This window comes from Rhea pennata, chromosome 1 (assembly GCF_028389875.1).
Source record: "Rhea pennata isolate bPtePen1 chromosome 1, bPtePen1.pri, whole genome shotgun sequence".
In the NCBI taxonomy this organism is placed as follows: Eukaryota; Metazoa; Chordata; class Aves; order Rheiformes; family Rheidae; genus Rhea; species Rhea pennata.
Genome location: NC_084663.1, coordinates 212115246 through 212139720, shown reverse-complemented (window position 1 = coordinate 212139720; position 24475 = coordinate 212115246). Strand labels below are relative to the sequence as shown.

Here is a 24475-nt window from a genome sequence, read left to right as displayed (position 1 = left end):
AACATTCTGCCACTCCAGGAGCGCGTGCCCAACATACTCCCTTGCGTTATCTTGCAGTCTGAAACCTGCAGTGAAATATCAGACTGTTGGAGGGTGCCAGAGGTGGTGGAAGGAGAAGCTGGTTCTGTGGAGACGGGTGCGCCTTGGAGCTCCAAGCAAGAAAATATTCTTGGTATGAAGCTTTACATCTCTCTGTAGCACCGTGACACAGTGAGAGCTTTCAGAGTCAGGACACACACATGTGTTCATGTGATGGACAAGTCTATTTTGGACCAAGGGTGGCCGTCTCCAGCCAGAGCGCCAGTGAGAGGTGGTGTAACATCTCAGCCTGCAGGAATGGCCCCTAATACCACAGGACTGTTTCAGGCAGGGAAGAGGAAGCTAAGCTCATCTCCTTGTTCCCTTGAATTTCAAGGACTCTTGCAAATACCAGAGCACAGAGGTTATGTGAATACAAATTACATTAGCATGCTGAGTAACTTTGTCAGCAGTTTCATATTAAAGCACTTGGTCCCCTCTACAGTGGGCATTTCTATTAAAACTCCTCCTTGTTCACTGCTAACAGTCAACTGGGCCATCCAGCTAATTCAAGCTCATGTAAGAAACAGTGAGAGGATTGATTCCAATATTCCCCTTCTCATCCCACCACGCACAAGCTGTTGCTACTTATTAAAAATTTTAAAGTCCCTGCTGCCAGAGTCCCCAAGAGACGTTTATCTGCCATAGTCATAAATGACTTGCCAGCATGCTACTCAAAACTGTGTTTCCCAGCCAATAAATACAAGTTCCAGAATCAGGAAAAGCAGGGTTTGGCTTGTTCTAATTTTCAGTGGTATGTCACTGGGATACTATAACTACTTTTAAATTCAAATCAGCTTCCTAAAAATTAACTGGTTTTATCAGATACAGCACAGTGGACTGTTAAACACGTAGCCTCGTGTACTGAAACACTACACATTTAATGAAGTTATGCCATTAGCAAATGTACAACATGGGTGCATTAAATCCACCTATAGAACAGCTCTATGTATGAGATAGAGGGTTCATTTTCACTTTTCTCAATAGAGCAGGAGCGCCTTTCTTGGCTTTTGCTAGGTTTTAATCCTAAAACCAGGATTTGCGCACAAACCAAAAAAAACCCCCAAATATCTACTCTCATAATGAAAAAAGATTGATTTTTTTCTTTTTTTTATTCCAGTTCAGGAAGGAAGAGAATCATCTTGCAAGTTAATATAATCAGCTCCTTTGCCTCTATAATCTACTTCTGCTCAGCAGGAGCCCCCCAAAACACTTTATGTCCCAAGTGAAACGTGAAAACTACTTGTAAGTTCTCTTTTGAGGCACATGATTCGAACGGTCGCTTTCGGAGTTGTGGAATCAGTGTCGTCTTCCGTTTCCTTTCATCCTAGGAAGAGCTTTCTGGGATGCTGTGGGCTCCCTGTTCTTCAGGTGGAAGGCTATCCGTCCCTGTCCCAAATCAGAAAGGGTTAGGATGACACGAGTTAGCACAGACACCCATTTTGCACTTCACACCTAAGGACGTACGTTGACGACTCCCCACTTCAAATTCCTCACAAAGGGAAAAAAAGGACAAGAGACAGTAAATTTCACTGTGATCACACTACGGCAAAATATACCTTCTGTTCATTGCAAAAAACATGTGAAGGCCAAATTAAAGAAAAAAAAAGTATGTTGCATGAATTACAGTGCAACCATATTATTCTTTCACTTTATATTTTCCTCCCCCCACCTTGTTCAGTTTAGAAAAAGGATTGAGTACAACACAGTCAGGTAAGTGGCCACAAAAGAGTAGCTGTCTTTGGCAAGAAGTCACCGTATTGACCCTCTCTGTCACCTTCTGCCCATTTCGCTCTGTCTCATAAAGTGGATGTTGTTGGCGCTGTCTGAGAGTTCTGGGTACTGCTCCACTGAAATCACAAAATAGCCGTCGTAGCCCTGCACTCGGCCTGTGTTTAGCACTTGTTGCTTCTCCCCTTCTGTCCACGAGCGAACACCCTCCTCCCCATCCCGCAGTCTCTGCTGTTCCCTGGCCCAAGCTTGGGCGACAGCGCGCTGCCGGGCCAGCTCCAGGATGCGGGCCTTCTCCTCGTCCAACGTGGTCCCGTAGCGAGTGTTTAGACACAGCGCACCATACTGGAGCTGGATGTCCGTGTAACGTCTAGTCCTTCCATTTAGCACTGTGTTGATCTGGGACACCGTGACGTTCACGCCGTTCTCCAGGGTTCTGCGTCCACCACTGAGGCCCAGGATGGACAGGTCACTTTCCGATGGCCCTTGCTTAATGAAATAATGTGTGTCCACCCCATCGATGGTGAAGTGTAAGTTCTCCAGGTAATGGGCATTGTTCAGGATGGCTGCGATCCTCCGCCCGTCCTCGTTGGCCACGCTGATAATATCGGTGGCCACTCGCCCATCCTTCATGGCGAACTTGACGCCTTTGCCAAAGATAGAGCCTCCAGAAGCAAAGTTCTTATTCTTCTTGACCTGCCGGCACCCAGCAATGCTGGAGCTGTAGATCCGTTCAAAGCGCTCAAGAGTGACAAAGGCCTTCAGCTGCTTCTGCACTTCACACTGAACACCCAAAATTGACTAAGCAGGGAGAGAAAGAAGTGAAAGACATGTTAGGAAGAGAAGCTTGATGACTAAAAGGTATTATAACATGCTGTAGACCAGCAGAACAGCCTGGAAACACCTAATGAGGAGCTCCACATCAATTTTTCCCCATCATTTTTTTAGATTTTTATTCTTCTTAATGGAAGAGGCATATGTTGTCAGGTTGTTCTCCCTAACATTCATTATTTCAGTCAAATGAACTGATTTTACACTTAAACACTGAAGTACGTGGAAGTAAAATGGATTTTTTGCCTTAGTGGTCTGAGAATCTAGTTTGGACTCTCTTACCTGGCTGAGTGGATGTAATTATTTCATGCCTCGGTATTTTTCATCTGCAAATAAGATACCATTCACAGAAAATCTGTTGGTCATATGCTTTATAAAATGCGTTGAGATCCTCTGCAAAAATGTATCTGTCAAACTTCCCTCTGCTTTAATTTTACTTTGTTGCACTTTGTGCCACCCTCAAAAACCCTGAATCAGTGTATGACCTCAAAGTCGTCAGAACCCCTATACATCCCATTTCTGTCTGGCCAAAGCAGGTTGTTCAAGACTCGAGGAAGGCCCTAATGCAACTCGCATTCCCTGCAAACACACTGCAACACCCAAGTTCCCTGAGCTAATGCCAGCCACACCTGATGTTGAAAGCTGTGGCTTATACTGAAGCAAAACTACAGAGACACACAGCCTGGATCATTTACAGTCAGGTACACTACAAAGTCACTTTTGCTGTTAGTGTATAATGGAGCAAGCACACAGCGAGTCAGCAGCTCATCATTACTGCAAAATGTCTTTGGAAACGCTCTCATCAATTCATGGCAGCACAGTCCTCTTACAGACCCCTGTTCACGAACAATTATTTGCTCAAATTTCACAAAAGCAAGAGGATGCTACAACAAAATTCTCCCGGCACTGCCAAGGGCTCAGTTCAGTAATGTAATGACATCCAGGATTAAAAATAGGCTACAAAGAAAAGTTTGCTGCATTCCAATTATTTCGAGGAAATTTAACATCCATGAAGGATATTGCCTTAAACAGTCCAGAAGCTAAAGGCTCTCATCCTTCCCCAGATGTGAGAAGACAATTCAGGCAACGCAGACATTTCAGCATGGACCTCTCAATTAAGACTTGTAACTGGGCAAGGGGAGGAAATAATAGCTTATTTCCATGGCGGCCATTTCCTGGGAAAGGTCTCAAAGCATAAGAGGAATAAAACAAAGGATTTAGCACTGTAACATGCTCAGTGATTACGAGCAATTTTACCCTGTAAAGGAGAAAACTATGAGGGAACAGATGTACACAAGTTCAAGGGCAAACTCCGGGCCGCAAACTTTAAAGTACCTAAGTCCTGATTCAGAGATGTATTGAAGAGATGCCTAATTTTTATGAAAATCCAGGTATATCTAAGTGATTTTGTCACAGACTAGAGCACTTCTATCACAGGCTGGAAATACTTTTCAGTACAAAAGCCATCAAGCACTCACTTTTATTCAAAGTGCCAAGAAGGTTGGGGTAACCCACTCCTCTTCCCCTTCCCTTTTTGACTAACGGCACATGGTTAGAGCACTAACTGGTCACCTAAGAAATAGGAGCTCTTTCTGGTGGGGGAATCTCTCAGACAGCTAAAGAGCAACATAATCAACACACTGAGAGGGAGTGGAGCCCTGCTCTCCCACCGACTGAAGAAGTGCTCTAATTATCCAGAAGATGGACAAAATTAATATAGATGTCACCAATGATGGACAGTGAGCAATTAGGTTCCTAGGCTCCCAGAAACACTTACTGTTCTAAATAAGTGTATACTGCATGGCCTTGGCAAGGTACTTAATCTTCAGCGAGGTTTATATGGGAATGTATTCTTCTCAGGTGCATCTCATATTGATTGACTCTAGGAGGTCCTTCCTCAGTACCCAAGCATGCCACGTTGCTCTTCAGAATTGCCACAGTAACTTTTTCAAACAATGGGAAAAGTCTTTTCTCATTGCTCATTCTGAATGACCATTTGGTGATAGCTCCTTCACTCAAGAATGGAAATCAGGTCTTCTGAGCTACATTGCCTTGTCTTATGGCCATTTATATCTCACTATGTTTACCAGCAGTTGAGTGATAAGGTCCCCCTGGAATTAATCACACCATCTAATCATTATCACCTTGGGGAAGGGAGCTCTGGATGTTTAGGCAGCACAGGGCATGGGAAAAATATTCCTGTCAGGAATCGCTCCCATTTGCTGTCTACTTTGGCTTCACTACCAATTCTTATTCTTGATGAACTGCAGCAGTTTTATTGCCTTTTCAGTTCTGGGCAAACTGCTGGGGATTAGGTATTGATCCCCTGTGAGGGCTTCGAAATTAGGTTGTCCTTACAAACCAGTGAGTTTGGCCACCACTCTCTTGTCTCTTCTTCTGATCCTATATGAAAAGTGAGCATGCAATCACCTCTAAGAACCTGCTGATGCTACCAGATAGGCACTGTGATACGACACCATCTGTTGTGCTTTGGACCAGCAGGACAGGTGGTCTGTAAGGATGTGTTTATATTTCTAAATAAAAGAAAGTTGGAGAGGGAGGTCTTCCATTGGATCTCCTGTCATCTACAATGGTTAATTTTTATTTCAGCTCATAGTATGGTTTTGGACTCCTCCAGTTGCTTTCTCCAAGATGTTTGCTAACTCTCCAGATCACTGATACCTCGCCTCAGGACCAGGGACTGGTCCTAGATTTTTCTTATTTAGCAGTAAGGGCATCCTCTAAAATGGTGTGAGGGAATCTTGCGAGGATAACAGTTATACAGTAATGTTTAATTAAGGGCAGACAATATCCTCGGTTTTACCATTAATTCAGGAAGAGGCTGTGATATAGCAGGTATAACAGAGCCTTGCCCCATCTAGCCAACAGCTGTGACAGAATGTACCTTCCTCAAGGTATTTAGCCCAGTGCCTAGGACCTTAGGGCCTTGGAAACTTTTATAGTCAAATTCTCAATAGCAATGAATTCAGATTATCAATTGCCCACTATAAAAAGGAAATCTGATATTTTAAACTTTTTTTTCAACTTATGACCCAATGATAAAATATAGGGCCTTTCATTGACATAGTAACTTACTGCCTTCATGGTATTATGTGAGGTCATACAATTTCCACAGCTCCACTGTTCATCTGGCCATCGTTTTGACCATGAGCCAGCAATGTGCCCTTGTGGCCAAGACCAATGGTCTCCTGGGGTGCAGTAGGAAGACTGTTGCCAGCAGGTGGAGGGAGGTGATCCTGCCCCTCTACTCAGCCCTGGGGAGGCCTCATCTCAAGTCCTGCATCCAGTTCTGGGCTCCCCAGCACAAGAGAGACATGGAGCTACTGGAGAGAGTCCAGCATTGGGCAACGAAGATGATGAGAGGGCTGGAGCACCTGCCCTATGAGGAACAGCTGTGAGAGCTGGGCCTCTTCAGCCTGGAGAAGAGAAGCCTGAGAGTGGATCTTCTCAATGTGTACAAGTACCTGAAGGGAGGGTGTCAAGGGGACGGGGACAAACTCTTTTCAGTTGTCCCGTGTGACAGGACAAGAGGCAATGGGCAGAAATTGAAGCACAGGAAGTTTTGCCTGACCGTGAGGGGGAATTTTTTCCCTGTGAGACTGATGGAGCACTGAACCAGGTTGCCCAGAGAGGTTGTGGAGTCTCCTTCTCTGGAGATCTTCAAGGCCCGCCTGGACGCAACCCAGTCTACCATGCTGTAGCTGGCCCTACTGAGTGAGGAGGTTGGACTAGATGATCTCCAGAGGTCCCTTCCAACCTTATTGATTCTATGATTCTAGAATTGTTTAGAAACAAAATAAGGAACATCCACCCCTCTGTTAGCAAGACATGGAGGTCAGGGTTCACTTGGATTAAACATGATTCATCAGCAATGGCACTGTCACTTTCTGTCTAAGTACATCCATATGTGATATCAGTCCAACTGACTTGTTTGTTCTCTCTGCTGCTATTCAGGACATCTCCTCCTCTATATTATGCTTTTCATGTTGCTTGTGCAACAGTAGGACCATTACTAGCATTACTACTAGCAGCTAAAACAGAAATGAAATGACTGACCAAAGCCACCAGGCTAGGACTACAGCCAGGTCTCTTGATTTCCAGCCCTGTGCCTGTGTTGAGGCACTTCAGGTGGGAGGTGCGTGAGATTGGGGGTTCAGCCTACCTCTTTGGGTAAAGAAACTGAGCAGATACTTATTGATCTCTGGCAGTTCCAGACTTTTATGCACCCACTTCTCATGCATTTTGTAGTCAGTGGAGACTTCAGGACTGATGTAATTAGTCATATGTAGATGTCTAGTGTGACCTGAGACACTCTAAGGTGTCTGCAGCATCTGCACAGGACTGAGAGAAACAGAAGCAGCTCGAGGAGACCTGTGCTCTTCTGGCACAGCACCTAGCAGTCACTTTGCTTATCTGGTCCATATACAGGCAAATGAATCAAGTCCGTATTTAGTACAGTCAATGAAACCTAGAGTATGATTCATTTCAATATAAAATTGATGTCTACTTGAAAGCAAGCTCTCAAAGTGAGCTCCACTGTCTGTATGGACAAGATATCAACAGACTGCATTGGGAGTACATACATCAACACACGTGGGGACGCCAACATTTAGCTGTCTTAGTCTTGAGTTCAACCATAACCCTATCAGCTCATCATCTGAATTCTCCTTCAGGCTCCACTGACAGGTTCCCCAGAAAGCGGTGTCTATTGTCATTTTTGGCACTACTGCAGACCTGTTGGGCCACCAGTTCTTGTTCTACATGCTGCAGACATGAGGAAGTCTAGGAAATGCCAGACTCTCAAATGGCATTAGCAACCAAGCTCATTGTAAATCTTTACTGACTATAATGGAAGCTTGGAAACCACCTTCACTGGCAAAAACCTCAATTTAGGTATCTTAATGAGAGCAAAATCATATCTTCAGGGTTTTCCATCGAGTACTAGTTACAGACATTTTAGGCTCTACCTATTTGTTGTCACACCAGAAAGTAGGAGCATACATACAGTATACTGTAACACAGAACATCATCACTTAACCATTATAAAAATTAAACACATCTCTCATCTTTACAATGAGTCCTACAATGCAGGTTAACTTTGAAATGACTTTGAGTACTTTGAGTATATTTCTTTGACTAAAGAGTATATCTGGGAACAGTACCTCTTAAAAAGAAAAACAATTCCATCTAAAAGAAAAAAAAAAGTTTTGGCAAACCAGAGTACAGCCGGCTTGCATGCTCTGCTGTGAATATAAAGAAGATGGAGGCAAACAGATTATATGTAGTTCAAAGAGACAGAGTATCCCTGACTTTGAAATTACCATTTCTGTTTCATCTTAGAACTCATTTTAATGAACTGGCAAGGAAGGGAAACAGAAAATTACTTTAGAAGGCTGCAGTGGTATGTAGTACTCTCCTAAAATGCTCCTGCTTTTAGCAACTGTAAACCGAGGTACATACAAAACCAGTACAGAGAAGAAAGACGGAACTTCATAGTTATTCTGGTTCAATATTTGTTGTTAGATGTGAGTGACATATATGCTGGGTTTGTTTTTCCTCACAGTCTTTTTTTAATCAGATGTCCTTAGGTGACATTTCACTTTATCTAGTAACAACCCATTGGAGAGAAGAGAATGACCTTCATCATTTGTTCGCTGCTGCACAGAGCTCAAGAGAATGGCACATTACAGAGATCTCTGAATAGCCTCTTGCATTTTGCCTGCGCCTCTCGAGGATTCAAAATACCATAGCCAGATACTGTCATCTGTTGTTTTGAAATACCACCTTCCACTGTGAGACTGAAAGCTTTCATTTCCCATCAAGGATCAAAGATGTGAAATACATGAATACGTTTCCAAGTTTCTCTATGTACTCACGCCATTATGCACAGATAGGTGTTTCTCATACTACAAAGCAGAAAGTCAATCCTTCCAAAAAACACTGGCCTAAGTTATGATTTATCTCCCCCAAATACTATTCTCTAGCTCTTTCCTATTTATCCTCTAGCTCTCTTATAATGAAACCACTTTCCACAACCACTATCCTCTTCTCCCTACTCCAACCTCCTACCCTCAGGCCCTTAGTTCCCAAAGTCTGTCCTAAACCCAAATCATCACCTGAAGGTGAGTCCCTGCTGTGGTATCTCTCTACAGCCCACCAAGCTGGCAGAGGTGCAGTTAGAGCATCCATAAATCACAACAGCCTACCAGCCACCAACCACTCAGTACGGCTGCACAGCACGTTGGTTGGCTGACAGGCAATCTGCCTGTGTAGCAACTTGCCAATCATCAGTCCAAATGAGACAACTGAGGTGAGGGACTGGCCAGTAAGTTGGCCCTGACTGGTCAGAACTGAGCCAAACAGAAGTGCTAACTCTTGGGCTCACAGGCTAGGTCTTGCCTCTACCCAGCTTGTGTGTCCAGCTGCTGGGATATAATAAGGTTGAACTCACCAGATTTCCATCTCTGGGGAAATGAGAGGATTTGCCTCCTTTTCCTGCTCTTCTATTTTCATTAAGCTTCAAGAGCTTAATGTCTTTGACACTTCAGCTCCCTCCCCACATTGGTTCCCATTAAAACTGGTCAATATGTTTGCAAAATATTACTAGATAGTGTGATGACCAAAGCCCAGGCCAAAGTCCCTGAGATGTGAGGACCCTACCTGAATGATGAACATTGGCAGAGTCAGTTCCTCAAATGGGGGAGGAATGTCCTTGAGAGAGGCTTTGCCAGAAATCCTACAACACACTTGCTGGCTGAGCATCCCAGAGCAGCCCCTGCCTCCAATATGCTGCTCAAATAAGAGACACCAGAAATTCTTCCTGGGGGCCCAGGGGTCATGGGATGAGGGGAAGGTAATTAATGACATGATGGAGTTAACATTAGGAGGGCAGATTCCAAGAAATCCCTCCCTGCAAATAGAATTGTACTGGCTCCAGCAATTACTTGACAGTTCCACAAGATGAACTGGGGGGAAAACAAAGAAGAGAAATTGGATTCAGGTGCAGCAGCTCCATTATATGCCAGAGGTCACCCAGAGTCCCCTGATGGCCAATAACACTGAACTTGTTCAACAAACAATTTAGTGACAGCCTCATGGTCACAGGGAGAGGAAAAAAAAAAGTGCTGCACAACAGAGTATTGGATTTTAAGCGTCACTCCAGAGCTACAGGGGACAGTGCAAGGTTTATGACACGTCGGCTGTTTCTGAGCTGGTGGCTGCTCAGAGTCAGAATCCTCTCTCCTATCTTGCATCCCTGCAAGGCAAATACCAAAAGTGTTTTGGAAAGAGATGCTAGGGCCCTCTGGCTATGTACTCTGAAGAGATACAGCACAGCCATTTTATGAGGAATTGCTTTCTTTGCTGTTGCACTCATATTATTCACTCCTCTCAGATAAAAGAACTGACTCGATCTGTTGAGCCATGGCTTTGATCAGTGAAGTCAGTGGAGTAACTCAAATTTACTTTGGTCTATCACAAGGAGGTACCTGGCCCAGTGAAATTAGGGATCAGAAGAGGCAGCGATGAGAAAGCTGTGGTACATCATTCAGTGCATACCCCTGGATTTCAAGATGAACTGTGCATTTTCCAGTGCCTTGCCCAGATTACTTTTAAATAGTAAAAGATCAGGAACTTCCTCTATATGGTTTGGAAGGCCATTCTAAAGCTTTTTCAGCCTTATTAAATGAAAATATTTCCTGAGCTTCTGTTTAACCTTAATTTTGTCATTTGCATGTGGGAAATTCAGATGATTGTATTCTCTTCCACTTACTTCATGATAGGAGTAATAATTTCAGTCTCATTTTTCCTTCATGCAACTATGCCTTCAAGCCAACTGATTGCAGAGGGCTGTATTTAAACCACTCAGGTACGGACATCCAATTTTGCATTGTGGCCACGGAATTGTGGTATCTAAATTCAAGAGAATGGTGAGAGATTTGGACAGCAAAGCTGGGGCTGTTGCACTCCAGTTCATTTTTCACAACTGCGGTTCCAAAATTGGGCATCTATATAAAGTCCTGAGTTACCTGTCTCTCTTCTCTCTCTCACTACACCCACCCATTCCATATTACCAGATTCCCAACTCTGCTTCATCTTCTATTTGCACCTAATTTAATACACACCAGCAATGCATTGATGATAACTTCTTGTCACAAATGGTGGAGGAGCCTACGAGAATCTGCTGGATCTTGTCCTTACCAACAGAGAGGGACTGGTTAGAGATGTGAAGGTTGGGGGCAGCCTTGGCTGCAGTGACCACGAGATGGTGGAGTTCAGGATCCTGCAGGAAAGAAGTAAGGCGACAAGCAGGATTGCAACCCTGGACTTCAGGAGAGCAGACTTTGGGCTCTTCAGAGACCTAATTGGAAGAATCCCATGGGTTAAGGCCCTAGACGGAAGAGGGATCTGGGAGAGCTGGCTTGTGTTCAAACATCACTTCCTCCAAGCTCAAGAGCGGTGCATCCCTATGAGTAAGAAGTGCAGCAAAAGGGGCAGGAGACCTGCATGGTCTCAGGCTCCTGAGACCAGGAGCTCCTGGCCAAATTCAGGCAGAAGAAGAAAGTACACAGACTGTGGAAGAGGGGACAGGCTACTTGGGAGAATGATAGGAATGCAGTCAGAGTATATAGACAGGCGGTGAGGAAGGCTAAGGCCATGTTGGAATTAAGTCTGGCAAGGGATGTCAAGGACAACAGGAAGGGCTTCTTCAAATACATCATCAGCAAGAGGAGGACTAGAGAAAATGTGGGCCCGCTCCTGAATGGGGCAGGGGCCCTGGTGACAAGGGATACAGAGAAGGCAGAATTACTGAATGTCGCCTTTGCTTCAGTCTTCACTGCTAAGGGCAGCCCCCAGGAATCCTGCAGCCTGGACGTGAGGGAGATAGTCCAGACAAGGGAAGACTTTCCTTTGGTTGAGGAGGAGAGGATTAGAGACCTTCTGGGCAGACTAAATGTCCACAAATCCATGGGCCCGGATGGGACGCACCCACGGGTACTAAGGGAGCTGGCAGATGTTGTCAGGCCACTCTCCATCATCTTTGTAAAGTCATCTAGGGGCTGACCTCGTGGAGAGTAGCTCTGCAGAGAAGGACCTGGGAGTGCTGGTGGATGACAGGTTGACCATGAGCCAGCAATGTGCCCTTGTGGCCAAGAAGGCCAATGGTCTCCTGGGGTGCATTGGGAAGACCGTTGCTAGCAGGTGGAGGGAGGTGATCCTGCCCCTCTACTCAGCCCTGGGGAGGCCTCATCTCAAGTCCTGCGTCCAGTTCTGGGCTCCCCAGCACAAGAGAGACATGGAGCTATGGGAGAGAGTCCAGCGTAGGGCTACAAAGATGATGAGAGGGCTGGAGCACCTGCCCTATGAGGAACAGCTGCGAGAGCTGGGCCTCTTTAGCCTGGGGAAGAGAAGACTGAGGGTGGATCTGATCAATGTGTACAAGTACCTGAAGGGAGGGTGTCAAGGGGATGGGGACAAACTCTTTTCAGTTGTCCCGTGTGACAGGACAAGAGGCAATGGGCAGAAACTGAAGCACAGGAAGTTCGGCCTGACTGTGAGGGGGAATTTCTTCCCTGTGAGAGTGACGGAGCCCTGGACCAGGTTGCCCAGAGAGGTTGTGGAGTCTCCTCCTCTGGAGATATTCAAGGTCTGCCTGGACGCAACCCTGTGTACCATGCTCCAGGTGACCCTGCTTGAGCAGGGAGGTTGGACTAGATGATCTCCAGAGGTCCCTTCCAACCTTACCGATTTTATGATTCTATGAACTTCATCTTGAATATGTAGAGCAGATGGGTGTGTATGGATAGGTTTAGAGAAAAACAGATCATGTGTTCAGGTGTCATATGTAAACTAATTAATTTTATGTAAATATATGCCTATGATACGCTAGGTAGACTCAGATTGCAAGGGAAAAGGGAATCCTGCTTTATGGCATTCGAGAGCCACTGCACTATCAGAGCATGACCACGCAACTGTAAATTAAAATTAAAAAAGCACTAATTTTGTTTTCTCACAATGCAGAAGAAGAATATGAAAGAATCAACAATGATTAAAATCCACTTTCAACACTATGTAAAGTGACTCATCCGGAAGCAGAGGCTGCATAAATCCCTCATCTTACCAAGCAGGTCACTGCAGCTTCTTGGTTTATAAAACCTGAAGGGGACATGGAGACTTTCTTCCCTCTTATTGCTTATTCAGGCAGATCCATCCAAAATAGGTGGCTGGAAGGGAGGTCTCCTTGGATTTATTTCCATCTCAGCTGCTTGTATGAGCAAGTGTCAGGCTTCATCACAAGTTGTCACTCAACTTACTTGCCTATTCTATAGGCTTAATAATAATAATGCAATGATGAGAAAATAACAATAGTGACAATAAAAACCTCTCTTGCTGTTCTGTGAGAATTATTATCTGCTCTACATAACAATAATTTAGAGATAACCTTTTGTGCTCTCCCTGTATGAGCCTTCCCTGTTTGCCTTCTCCTGTACAGCTTTGCCTGGAGAGACTGTGTCACACTAAGAGAAGGAAAAATCCTGAGGCTAGTTCTCATTATTTATCTCATAAATTATCTCTGGCATTTCACTGTTTTATCCAAGGAAAAGAAAAGCCAAAACGGAGTCTCTGAGCCCCGAAATGTAACTGGGTTACTAAGGTATAATGATTTTCAAGCATCAGCTGAGCCAGAGTAGCAAAAGGGAAGGTTCTTTTTTGTCCTCCTCCACTATAAAGTGATATGTCTTAATTAAATTTCTCTTGTTGAAGCTGAAGCTGGTACATTTTACCTTGTCTTTGCTGTCAGTTACCAAGGCTGGGCTGACACATGAGTATTTTATTAATCCATAGTGTCTTGTTCATAGGTCTAGGTGATACCTTTTGTGACTGGGGAAATGTGACACTGCATTTTACCTCTAGGTCTAATATGTGTACCGAACTTCAAGTATCTGCTGTAGGACAGTGAGATTTCAGCAAGCTCTTAGATAAAGAGACTACAGAGGCAGCTAGGATTGATTCCACTTGCTACCACAATCATTTTATTAGCAGAAATGCTAAGAGAGTATCCTGATCTCCCCAAACAAATCAGTGCTCCCTTACTCTTTTGACGTTCAAATACAAAACAATAGCAGGCAAGAATCTGTATCCTAAAGAGGCTCCAAACTAAAGAGATAAAAACAATTCCAGAACAAACTTCAGGCTAAGAGAGGAAACAGAATCCTGAAAGGTAAATGACTTTTTCAAGGTCATACAACTGATGAGCAGCAGGGCTGGGAGCAGCCCAGGGCTTTCAAATCCTGACCCAGTGTGCTAACCTTTAGCAGTGCTGTCTCCATCTTTCAGCAGAACTATTCCTAAGGAAGAGAAGGGGAAATGATTTGGTTGTAAAAGCTTTTTTTTTTTTTTTTTTTTTTTTTTTTGACAATTTTATCATTGAATTTTGTGCTGGTATGTTTGTCTGCCAAAATGCCTTGTGATGCAGGTCCATTTTTAAAAGCAGGACCCAGTGATTTGGGATTAGACTCAGTCAGGTGAAATGCAAGTTAGCTTTCAGCTAAAATTTCTTTCTGGTGAGACTCACTGTAATGCAGAACAGTTTCCTAGGGAAGTGCTGGAACTTACTGTTTAAGCCATTTAAAACCAGACTGGACAAATTCCTAAAACATATTTTTTAGAAAATCACTCTGCATCAAAAATTGTACTTTTTCACATCCAAGAATCCTGTATGCAATGGCCTTGAACTTAGCCTGAATTATGTTGTAACATAGCCTCTTGTGGGAGAGAAGAACAGTAACAGACTGTTTCATTGAGCAATTACAAGAAAGTAGCAAAGGAAAAACCACAATGGCCGTAAAGAACTTCAGATGCGGCTGTTTAGTCTTATTTCATTACTGTAATGGGGAAAGAGAAGCTGCTTTAGGTTGACATGCACTTAAACTCCTAGTGTATCTGGGAGAACAGACTGAGGCTTTTTACAAGAAGATTGCAACCGGATACTTTGCTGATAAGGGTGAGAAATACAGTATGCAGTTGCATGGATCACCTTGCTATTGTCCCATTCTTGAGTTTTCATCTGTGTGTGGATAAGCTCATACGACGGCTCCATTGCATCCATATCTGGCTTGGGGTATCCAGGGATGACATTGTGTAGCTGGAATCCAAAGGTGAGCAGCCAACTGTTGACATCTGGAAGGTAAGAGAAGCATAAATCAGATTATCTGATTGTTCAGGAAGGATTGCCTGTCTGGCCAAAGTGCGGGTGACTACTTTGTGTGAACAGCACCCTTAATGGTCCTCAGAAGAACTGTGTGCCAAAGCTGTGAAAGTTAATGGCTTTCCACCTGCCAGCCACAGTCCGATTCTGCACTTTCCCAGCTCAAAAACAGAAGCTCTGCTAAAAACATTGAATAAATGTTTTGTCCAGATCAAGCCAACTCCCTGACTCCGTGGTTGCCCATGTCAGCAGCCACCGGGCACTGTGCTAAGCTGATGCAGGAGAAGCACAGCAGCAGCAATACACTAACGGAGGCTGAGCCGCTCCAGGTGAATGGGTAGTGCCATCCAGTGCTAGAGCCAGCTTTGAACATGCTTTTGAACAGCTTTTCAGCCACAGCGCTCCTCTTCCTGAGGCCTCTCAAAAGATCTGCAAGCTAAAGTGCAAATTTAGAGCTCTCTGAACCAGAATACCCAGACATCCAGGTGAACAGCACAGTCCTGGAGAGAGTGTTCATGGAAGAGGCTCTGGACGTATACATTGCTTTTTCCATGGCATTTTCATTCCAAGCCTGAACTTCCCAGAATTTTTAATAAGAATCTGTCATTTGAGTATTACACCAGTGTAAATTCTTAAAGACAAATGTCATCTTTTATAGCAAGATTTAAAATCAGCTTCCATATGATCTAACTAGGTTCTTCAAAGGAGCTATGTACACATTAATACATAAAGCAGGACAGAGACCGTGTATGTATTGCTGAATTCTTCTCCATCCCATAACATGGTGGACTCAGTCATGCTGCTTACATGGAGTTTGTGCTATTCACACCCATGCTTGAGATGTCCCTGGGATGGTGCTAGTTGTCATTGGCCAAAACCATGCCAGGAGTGTGCTACCATTGGCAATGGTGTGCTACCCCATTTATAGAGGGTAGGATGGTTGCTGTTCCAGTGCTTCAGCCTCTGCCATAGTCTTGCTTAGTGTATTACAGGCGTAGCTAAGGGGCAATGCTGGTAGTTGTAATTTCACTATGAATTACTCCACTTGTATCACAAGGACTGCTGTGTAGTAAGCTCTCATGTGCACTGGAACCACTTTTTAATGTGATCCACCTAAGCAATTTCCAGTAGCAGTGGATAGTGAAAATAACTCTACAGTTAAGAAACTACTTTGCTCCAGCTCCTTTCACAGGAAGAAGTCCATGGATAGTGAGAAAACTGCTGGCTCCAGGTCATAAAAAATTGTCCTATGCAAAAGGGGGAACACTGGCACTAGAGGGGACATGACGGAAAACCCAGCCATTTTGAACACTGCAGATTAGCCACAGGGAACATCCCTGCATTCCCACCAGAGTGGACTACAAAATCTTCCCTGTCTTTGCATGGCTACAAGGAATAGCAGTTGAATGTAACACTTTGGAGTTTTTGGTGATTTAACCTTGTTCACTTCCACTGAGCTCTGGAGATGGACGCAAGTGCGTCAATCTCCAACCCAGCAATGCCTGTATTGGGCATATAACTAATAATTACAAGAAAAAGGAAAAAGGTGAAGGTAAAGTTTAGTTCATATTAGCTCCAAGGAGTCTTAAGCATTCTGTATGTAACTGGGATTGCATTAGTGACGCCTCTATTTCAAGCTGGATATACACGGGATTTGTTTTTCATTTTGCTAAACTGAATTAACATTGCCAAAATAGTCTGAAAAGGGGATCAATTTAAAGAACCAAACATGCATCTTTGAATGTATTTTTCTCCATCCCCCATGAGCTTAAACGAATGTTTTGAAGAGATGGTTGGAAAAGAAATCATGGATGCAAATGGCAAATAAGGCATTTCCAGATGACTGGCAAACCAGGAGCCAAACAAACACACTATCTGTTGCTTGTTTTCTTACAGGCCAAAATGTTGAGATTGGGCAGAGGTCCAAAAAGCCCTTGCAACAATCCATGTGGAAGGAGGAGGATTTCTGTAATAAAAACACTTCTGTTCACTCAATGTACAGATTGTTCTTAAAGTGTCTTTGAAACAGAGAGGTTGGAGGGAGGGAAAGAAATTAAAGCCTTGTTTGATTATTTTTTTGCTTAGCGCTAAGCCAGCCTGCTTCCAAATCCTTCTCATGCGAAATTAAGACCTTTGATGTACATACTGTGGCCCAGGTGGTCAGGAGAACAAAGTAAACCAGTGAAGGTCGGTACTGGTGCAGGAAGCATTTTCTGAGTACTTTACAAATATTAAAGGGTACAGAGCAGGGATGCTGAGCAGCAGAAAAATAGCTAACGTGCCTGCAAAGATTCAATGCAAACTTGTTTTTTGATACTTCTCAGCAAACTGACTTTCAAAACGTTTGCAAACAGGAGTTCTTCCTTTTTGGGAAGAGGTGTTGGAATATCTCAAATAAAAAGGAAAAAAAAATATGGGAAGGAAGTTATGGAGTTAAGAAAACAGAGGGAAAAATATTAATTTGCCAAGAGGCAGTGACAACTTTTGTGACAGAAAAGTACATTTCACATCACAAATTTTTTTTTTCAGCTACAATAACCCTGCCAACACATTTCACAGTAAATTCATTTGAGGGCAAAGAAAAAGAGTGCTTAATGCAGACACATGTAATGGAAATGTCAGTTCAATCCATCAGGACTGCTGAAGCTGGCAGCGAAGCTCTGCACCATGAAGTGCACAATTGCTAAAATATTCATGTTTAACAACGGGCCTCGCAAGATGTAAATACCTGTTTCTCCCGCTCTCCCCTCCGCGTGCCTCCGATTTGCACCCACGCGCTCAGACAGCTCCCGCCTGGAGACCGGCGCGCGCCGTCCGCCCGCGTCCTCGGAGCCGGCATCCGGGAAGGACAGCGGGGTCCCAGGGTGGGCAAGGAGGGCAGCGAGTGGGGATGTGGGGAACGCAAGTGTTTCGGCTATGACAGCTTTTCCCTCTTCCGAATACGACATTTCCCCGTCGCTACCGCTGGGCGCGTGAGCAATGGGCAGGACCCCCGGCAAAAACCCGTCTCCCAGAGCCTCGCGCCGTGCCTCGGCTCTCTCTGCCCGCAGAGCAGATGCCCCGTTGGGTCGAGCTCATCCCAGCGCAGCTCAGCACGGACGAGACTCTCGCCGCGGCTCGGGATGGGTTACACAAGCTTGCTTTTGGCAGAGGAAAACCGCCAGGGCAGCGGCCTGATATCATAACCCTCCTCTCATAACACGACCTGTTTCTCCCATGTGTGTGGTCTCCTGTGCTGGGAGAGGAGAAACCTAAAAGGTGTAATTTAGGGTCTGTGTTGTGCAATGATTGAAAATAGAATCTTTAAGACCACGGTAAAAAAAAATGTTCAGTGCATATAAAATATTAAGATTTGGATATCTTGATGTTATCGTCAGAGCTGAGTGGGAAATGATTCGCCTGTTCCAAAATGGCTTTTGAAATTTTATCCTGTCTTAATTTGGGCAGAAAAAGAAATCTGTTAATATCATGAAATGATTATTCAAAAACCAGTTCAGTTCAAGCTAACAATTTCAGATTGAGATATTTCATTTGGTTTTGACCTTTTAATTTTGCTTTTTCTGTTTTCTATAACTAGTTTTCATTAAAGTTGAAAAACTTGAAAATCAAAAAAAAAAAAATTTTTCTTTTGGGATATTTTGGAATTGGTCATTTGGACACTTTCAAGAGCTCTTTACAGCTTTTCTACTATGAAATTTCTCAAGCTCAGTCCTCTCCCACAAAGAAACTCAGTTTTGACAAATGAGTATTTGCAAAAGAATTCCCTGACGGCCTTAGTTATCAGAGTAAGGCCAACATGCAGGATCTTAGTCTGCATCTTTTGGTTTATTTTACTTTCTTCCTGGCATCACATCCTGAGCCCTGGAGAACAACAGCTTTTCATTAAAAAATACAATCTAATCCTTATGACTATTGCAGAAGAATCTGAAAGCATAAATTGTAAAGGCTATAAAGTCAAGTTGAATAAAATGACCCAGGATTTTTATTTCGTAAAATTTCTCGCTATTAGGCCTATCTCGTAAGTCAGAGGACTCCAAATATTGTTGTTGCATCTGGGAAAGTTGTGATAGATGCAATGGAATCCTATTATTTATCTGACTATCTCCTTAAGAGTGTACATTTGATTTGTGATTGTGTCACTTGGTTTTCCAACTGGAAGTATTTGGAAAAGAGCCCTACCAAAACAATCCTCTAAAACACTACTACCAGCATTGTGCAAAATATGAATATAGGAGGGACAGGTGGCTACAAAGTGATTTTTCTGTACACAAAACATACAGAGACATTATGTTAATGCCATGAGATGAAGTCCCAGGGGAAGTAGTTTGGAGTTTACGTTAAGCTGCGGGTTACATATGCCCTAACACCTGACTTTTAACTTGAAAGCACACATTTCTTGCTGACCTTAATAGGAACTATTAATTCTGCAGAGCAGATTAACTTTAAAATACATTATTACTGTAGTGTGCTCTGAAATGGCTGACTTAATAAAATGTTTAAGTCGCTGCTGCCATTCTGCTAAAACAAACTTGCATGTCGTTTATTTAGTTGCAAATAAAACTCTAGTCAAAACTGTGTAAACAGAGCTACCCCTCTACAAAAGAGAAAGGTTATCAGGACATTAAATGGTAATTAACTTGGGATACTTGAGGAAAAGAGCAACTGGAAACAGAGCAAAGAGAATAAGCACCAAGAAAGAGAAAAGGAAACACGTTTGGGAATTGCAGTCTCCACCTATGGTAATGAATTAAACATGCCCTGGACCATTCTCTGATACTTAGGTCACCTGGCAGAGAAAAGCTTGTGTCCATTATATTAAACACTGGAAAACCTCATGGCAACATGGATACTGGAGAGAAAAACCTACTCATTGATGGTGGGATAAAAAACAGTCTGTGAATATTTTAATTAATTTTAAATGTCTTACCTGTCATGTAACATTTGATATCCTGAGAGTTGCTAATAGGATTGTTGTTTTTGAACATATATAGGTTGAAAGGCATTATGTTATTGCTACTCAGATGCTTCCACATATCGTGGTCTGGACTTGTCCATCGACCCGCTAAAACATCGTAGTCTCTCCGTCCCATGTGGATAAGCTTCGTGAGGGGGTCATACAGTCCTCCATGGTAGCCAATGATGATCTGGAAGTTGGGATTGGTGTCCATATAGATCTCCCCATATGCTGTGTATAGTATCTGCTTAATCATTAAGCCAGTCCCACTGAAGACAGCCAAAGGGGTTCCAATGTTATCGCAGGCTATGTAGAATTCATCTCCACTGCTGAGCTCCATTGCAAAGAGGTGGCCTTGGAGGTCGTAGTAGAGGGAGGTTATCTCAGAGCTTGAATGGTTGTATAAATGGGTGACCTTGGTTGGGTTGGTCAGGTCTGCGTAGAAGAACTGTAAGTGATGGCCATGGCTGGTTTTGCTAGAGACTCGCCTTCCTAGGCCATCATAGCGATATTTCACACTCCACCCACTCGCTTTGTTGTAAGCTTTGATGAGCAGGCCAGCTGAATTGTACTCAAAAATATCGTTGCCCCTTTGCTTTAGGAAGCCATCTTCATCCATTTTGTACTGTACATCTCCCAATCTTGTAATCCTGTCCCTGAGGTCATACCTGAGTGGTGTGAGGCGGGCACTATTCCCTGGACTTAGCAAATGGAGGTTTCCATTTAGGTCGTAGCTGTAGCGCCAGAGTGGCTTGTCATTGATAGACACTGTCTGCAACTGGCCATCAGCATCGTACTCATACGAGTATCTAGTTGTGTTTGCATAAGGGCCAACTTTCAACTCTTTCTTAACAACTCTCCCCATGTTGTCATACTGCACAGTCATCCAGTACATGAGTGACCTGAATATCTCATACTGGACCTCCTTCATCCTGCCATAGGCATCAAAATGTTTAGTGTGAGTCATGACAGCAGTGGTAATAATCTGGTTGATATCATAGTAAATGACCCCGAATTTACCGAATTGCTCAGTTTTGCCTGACACATCGTCATACCTGTAGAGGTCAATGGGTAAAGGTGTCTCGTTGATCACTGCTTGCATGCTGGTCACCCGAAAGCTGTTATCATAATTATAGTCAAATCGTGCATTCACCATGCCTTCCTCGGTGAAGCGGAAAATCTGTCGGTCAATGAGGGGTCCTATCTGCCTGTATCTGATTGTACATGTGAACCCTTCATTCTGCAAGTTTATTGTCTTTAGCATGCCAGCAGTTTCATCATAGGTGAAACTGATCTTTGTGGTGTCGTAGAGCATCTCAGATAATTTGGACAACTTTCCATACTTGTAAATGACACGTCTCCCTGTCCCCAAGTACAAAGTGTGGAGGAGCTGCTCATCCTCTGTGAAATCTTGAATGACGGAGGCGTTGCCTTCTGGGGGCCGGTAGATGTTCCTGTAGTAACCAATGGAACGGATGGTTTCTAAAGTCTGCCGGGCAACATTGGGCATGGTCACCGACGACAACCGGTCATTCTTATCAAACTCAAAGATATACTGTCTCTGGCTGTGAAGGAGCAGCACCATGGACTGGAGGGGAGGGAGAAAGGAACAGATTATTTTCCTTTTTTTCAAGCAGAATTATTCTCAACACTCCCAAAGATAGATCATGTTCGGGAGAAGAACTTGCAGCTACTAACTGACAGAAACAGGGGATCTGTGAAACAGAGGTCATTGAGCAACAAAAATGTGGTCAGTCACAACCTGCTCACTTTACACATTTGTTCATCTCTTCAACCACTGCCTCACCTTCTCCTTTGTGTCTTTTCAGCATCAGCTCTTTGTGACCTGAATTCTTAGTTTGTTTGCATTGGTACAGCACTTCCCCAGTCCAAAGAGCAGGACAAATGAGATAAATAATCTCTGCAGCCATAAGATTAAATAGTGAGAGGTATGCAGTTGCACAGCACATCAAGTATCCCTAAGCAGGAGCAGGTCAAAGAAAAGGGCATTTAATGCTATAAGTATGGTTTAAGTTTGCAAGCTCAGTTGTTAGAATGAATACCACGTAGCCACCTCTGCCCAAATTCCCCTTGCCAATAGCTTTTATGGGCTAGATAAATAAAATTGGTAGAACAACTTAAACAATGCTTGAAAAAGTGCCCCCCTGACACCTTCCAAAACCCAATTAACTCTGTGTGTCTGCATATCTGCTATTATTCTCTTACAACAAACTTCTGCCCACATGCTTAACCCATTTGTCCTGATTTTTTTTGCACTCAACAATCCACACAGATGACGTAACACAAGGTGCAAGTCAATGCTTTTTTGCCTTCTTATTTTGCACTTCTTATTACATACGTTTCCTATGAAGCAGGAATAGGCTACCTGAAGAAAGCAGGTATGTCAGACTGTATTGGTTGCTTTCACTTGGAAAATCCCACTGGAAATCGCTATTGTTAACTCCTCCAGCTTTACCTGAAGACATATTATTTTACAGCTAACTCAGCAAAGAAATGTTATATTTTAAAAATCATATACTCAAAGCTTCAAAGCATTAAGACATGCATTTATTGTGGCTTGGAAAGACTACTGTCCTCTGGGGAATTTTCCATGGTATTTTCAACTATTCTATGGTGATCTGACACCAAAGTTACTATGTAAATGTTAGTGTAAGCAGAGTACATAGAAGAGGAGTATTGGACCATAAGGGCCAGTAATCAATTGATGTGAAGTAACACAGCTGCACTGAAGTCTTAGGAGTAAAGCCCAATTGCATTAACTGGGAAGCTGTCATCACTCATCAAAAAGAGGGTGCTTACCTTCTCCAAGTAAGTGTAGCTCCACGATTTCCCATCGGCAAAGATCCTGGATACAATTCTGCCAGACTGATCATACTCCATCCTTTCTGACATAGTGCCCCTTTGAATCCCAGCAATGTGTCCTCCTGGGGAGTAGGTCACATTGACACCATTCAGTCTGCTGCTGGGCGACCAGAGACTGGGCCTCCCTGCCTGGTCATATAGGATGCGGAGTGTGAACTTGCGGTGGTCATCATAGATTTTTTCTGTTCTGGTCACACGATCAAAGTCAAGGGACAGCAGGTTTCTATTGTGAACCTAAAGGAGGGAGATAGAGAATTAGGAAGCTGTAAATGGTTTAAGATACAAACATTATTTCACCAAACACCTCCTTAGATCACACTGAACAGTATCCATGCATTCACTTTCTCTGGAAAAGATTTTCAAAGCAAAGTGTTGGCCTAACTCTGCTTCTGTTGACTTCAGTGAGGAAAGAGGCAGCAAAGTATCAGGTACTTTTGAAAACATCACCATGGTTAAGGCACATTGCCCATATCCCAAACCTAGGCTTAGGACTATTACAACAGATGTGAGAGAGACCTAGATGAAGAAGGTACAATGACAGATTGTTGCAGGGAGTATTTGCAAGGTATTCTGCTCATTACATCTGGATTACGAGTCTTTTGCTTTCAATAATTTTCAAAAATAATACTTTTTGAAAAAAAGGTGGATGTGGTGTCAACATAGTTGAAAAGCAAAGCTTTTCCCTAAGTTTGCTGAATATACTGCATGCACTGGAGGTGAGGTCTTTCACTGAAGGTGAAATATGGAGGCCTTGATGTTACAGAGAGCAGGAACTTTTCTGTGAGAGCTAGAGTTTTAGCTTCTTTGTCCTAGGGCTATTCTGTGTTGGATAATTAAATTTCTGTTGTCTCCACTGCTGCAGCATTTCCAAAGATCAAAGGTATCTACTTCAAAGGTAGGAGCAGAGATGCATTTTGATTCAGGGACTGTAGGGCACAGCATCACAAAGAGGAACTGATAGTACAACTTACAGTTAGGCACATGTGCAAGGAACCTTACAAAACAACATGACCACAATATCCAACCACTGTGCCTGAACGAAAAAACCCATATTCCCAATATGAGCTTGCCAGTGAAGATGACTAGTTCTCCATCCCAGTAGTTTGCAACCTTTTTCAACTGGTGAACCCCTGTTTTCCAGAAAGGTGCAAATTCTTCTCAGATGAACTTCAAACTCCAAACAATAAACTTGCTTTTTTAGTTCCCATTGGGGCCCTTCAACTGTGGTCAATACAGCAAAATTTGCAGACTGCTGCAAGTAAAAAATATAGCCTTCTCCTGTTCTGGGTAAAACTGACTCTCCTGAACTGAGCACTGGCCTCAGCGTTGTTCCAGCTCTGATCTCAATGATTGGTTTAGGGCTTCAGAGTGTATGATTGTATTCCCATCTTCTTTTTCTTTCTTCCCCCCCCCCCTTTTTTTTTTTTTTTGACATATGTGGGAGCACCACCTGAGAGTGAAACAGGAAGGACAGAAATGAGGTGGCAAAGTCAATAGAGAAGCAGTGTGCATATGACCACTTTAGCATTATATGGGTAGACATCAGTGGTGAAACCTGGAGAACTGCAACACCATTGAGTCAAAATTCAAAAACAGTCTTAGAATCTGAGGTCAAAAGAGGGTTGAGGTCAGAAGAAGCAAAAACACGGCTGAGAAATGTGGGTCCAAACTGAGCGTATGTGTGGCCAGTTGAAAAATAAGGAATTAGTGCTAGATGATGCAAGCATAAAGATGATGCAAGAGGAGGCAAGCACAAAGACGATTTCCAG

General features: G+C 43.5%; 1 protein-coding gene across 3 annotated transcripts in view; it reads right to left on the bottom strand.

The window, feature by feature from the left end:
* Positions 1–422: 422 nt before the first annotated feature.
* TENM4 (teneurin transmembrane protein 4) overlaps positions 423–24475 on the bottom strand; it is a 348755-nt gene continuing 324702 nt past the window's right edge. For all 3 annotated transcript variants that reach the window (XM_062567394.1, XM_062567392.1, XM_062567393.1), the window contains 4 exons: positions 22644–22940; positions 19797–21411; positions 14699–14841; positions 423–2610 (listed from right to left, as the gene is read on the bottom strand). In XM_062567394.1, coding sequence (XP_062423378.1) covers positions 1852–2610; positions 14699–14841; positions 19797–21411; positions 22644–22940 — 2814 coding nt within the window. In that variant the 3' untranslated portion in view covers positions 423–1851. The remainder of the gene's footprint in view (positions 2611–14698; positions 14842–19796; positions 21412–22643; positions 22941–24475) is intronic.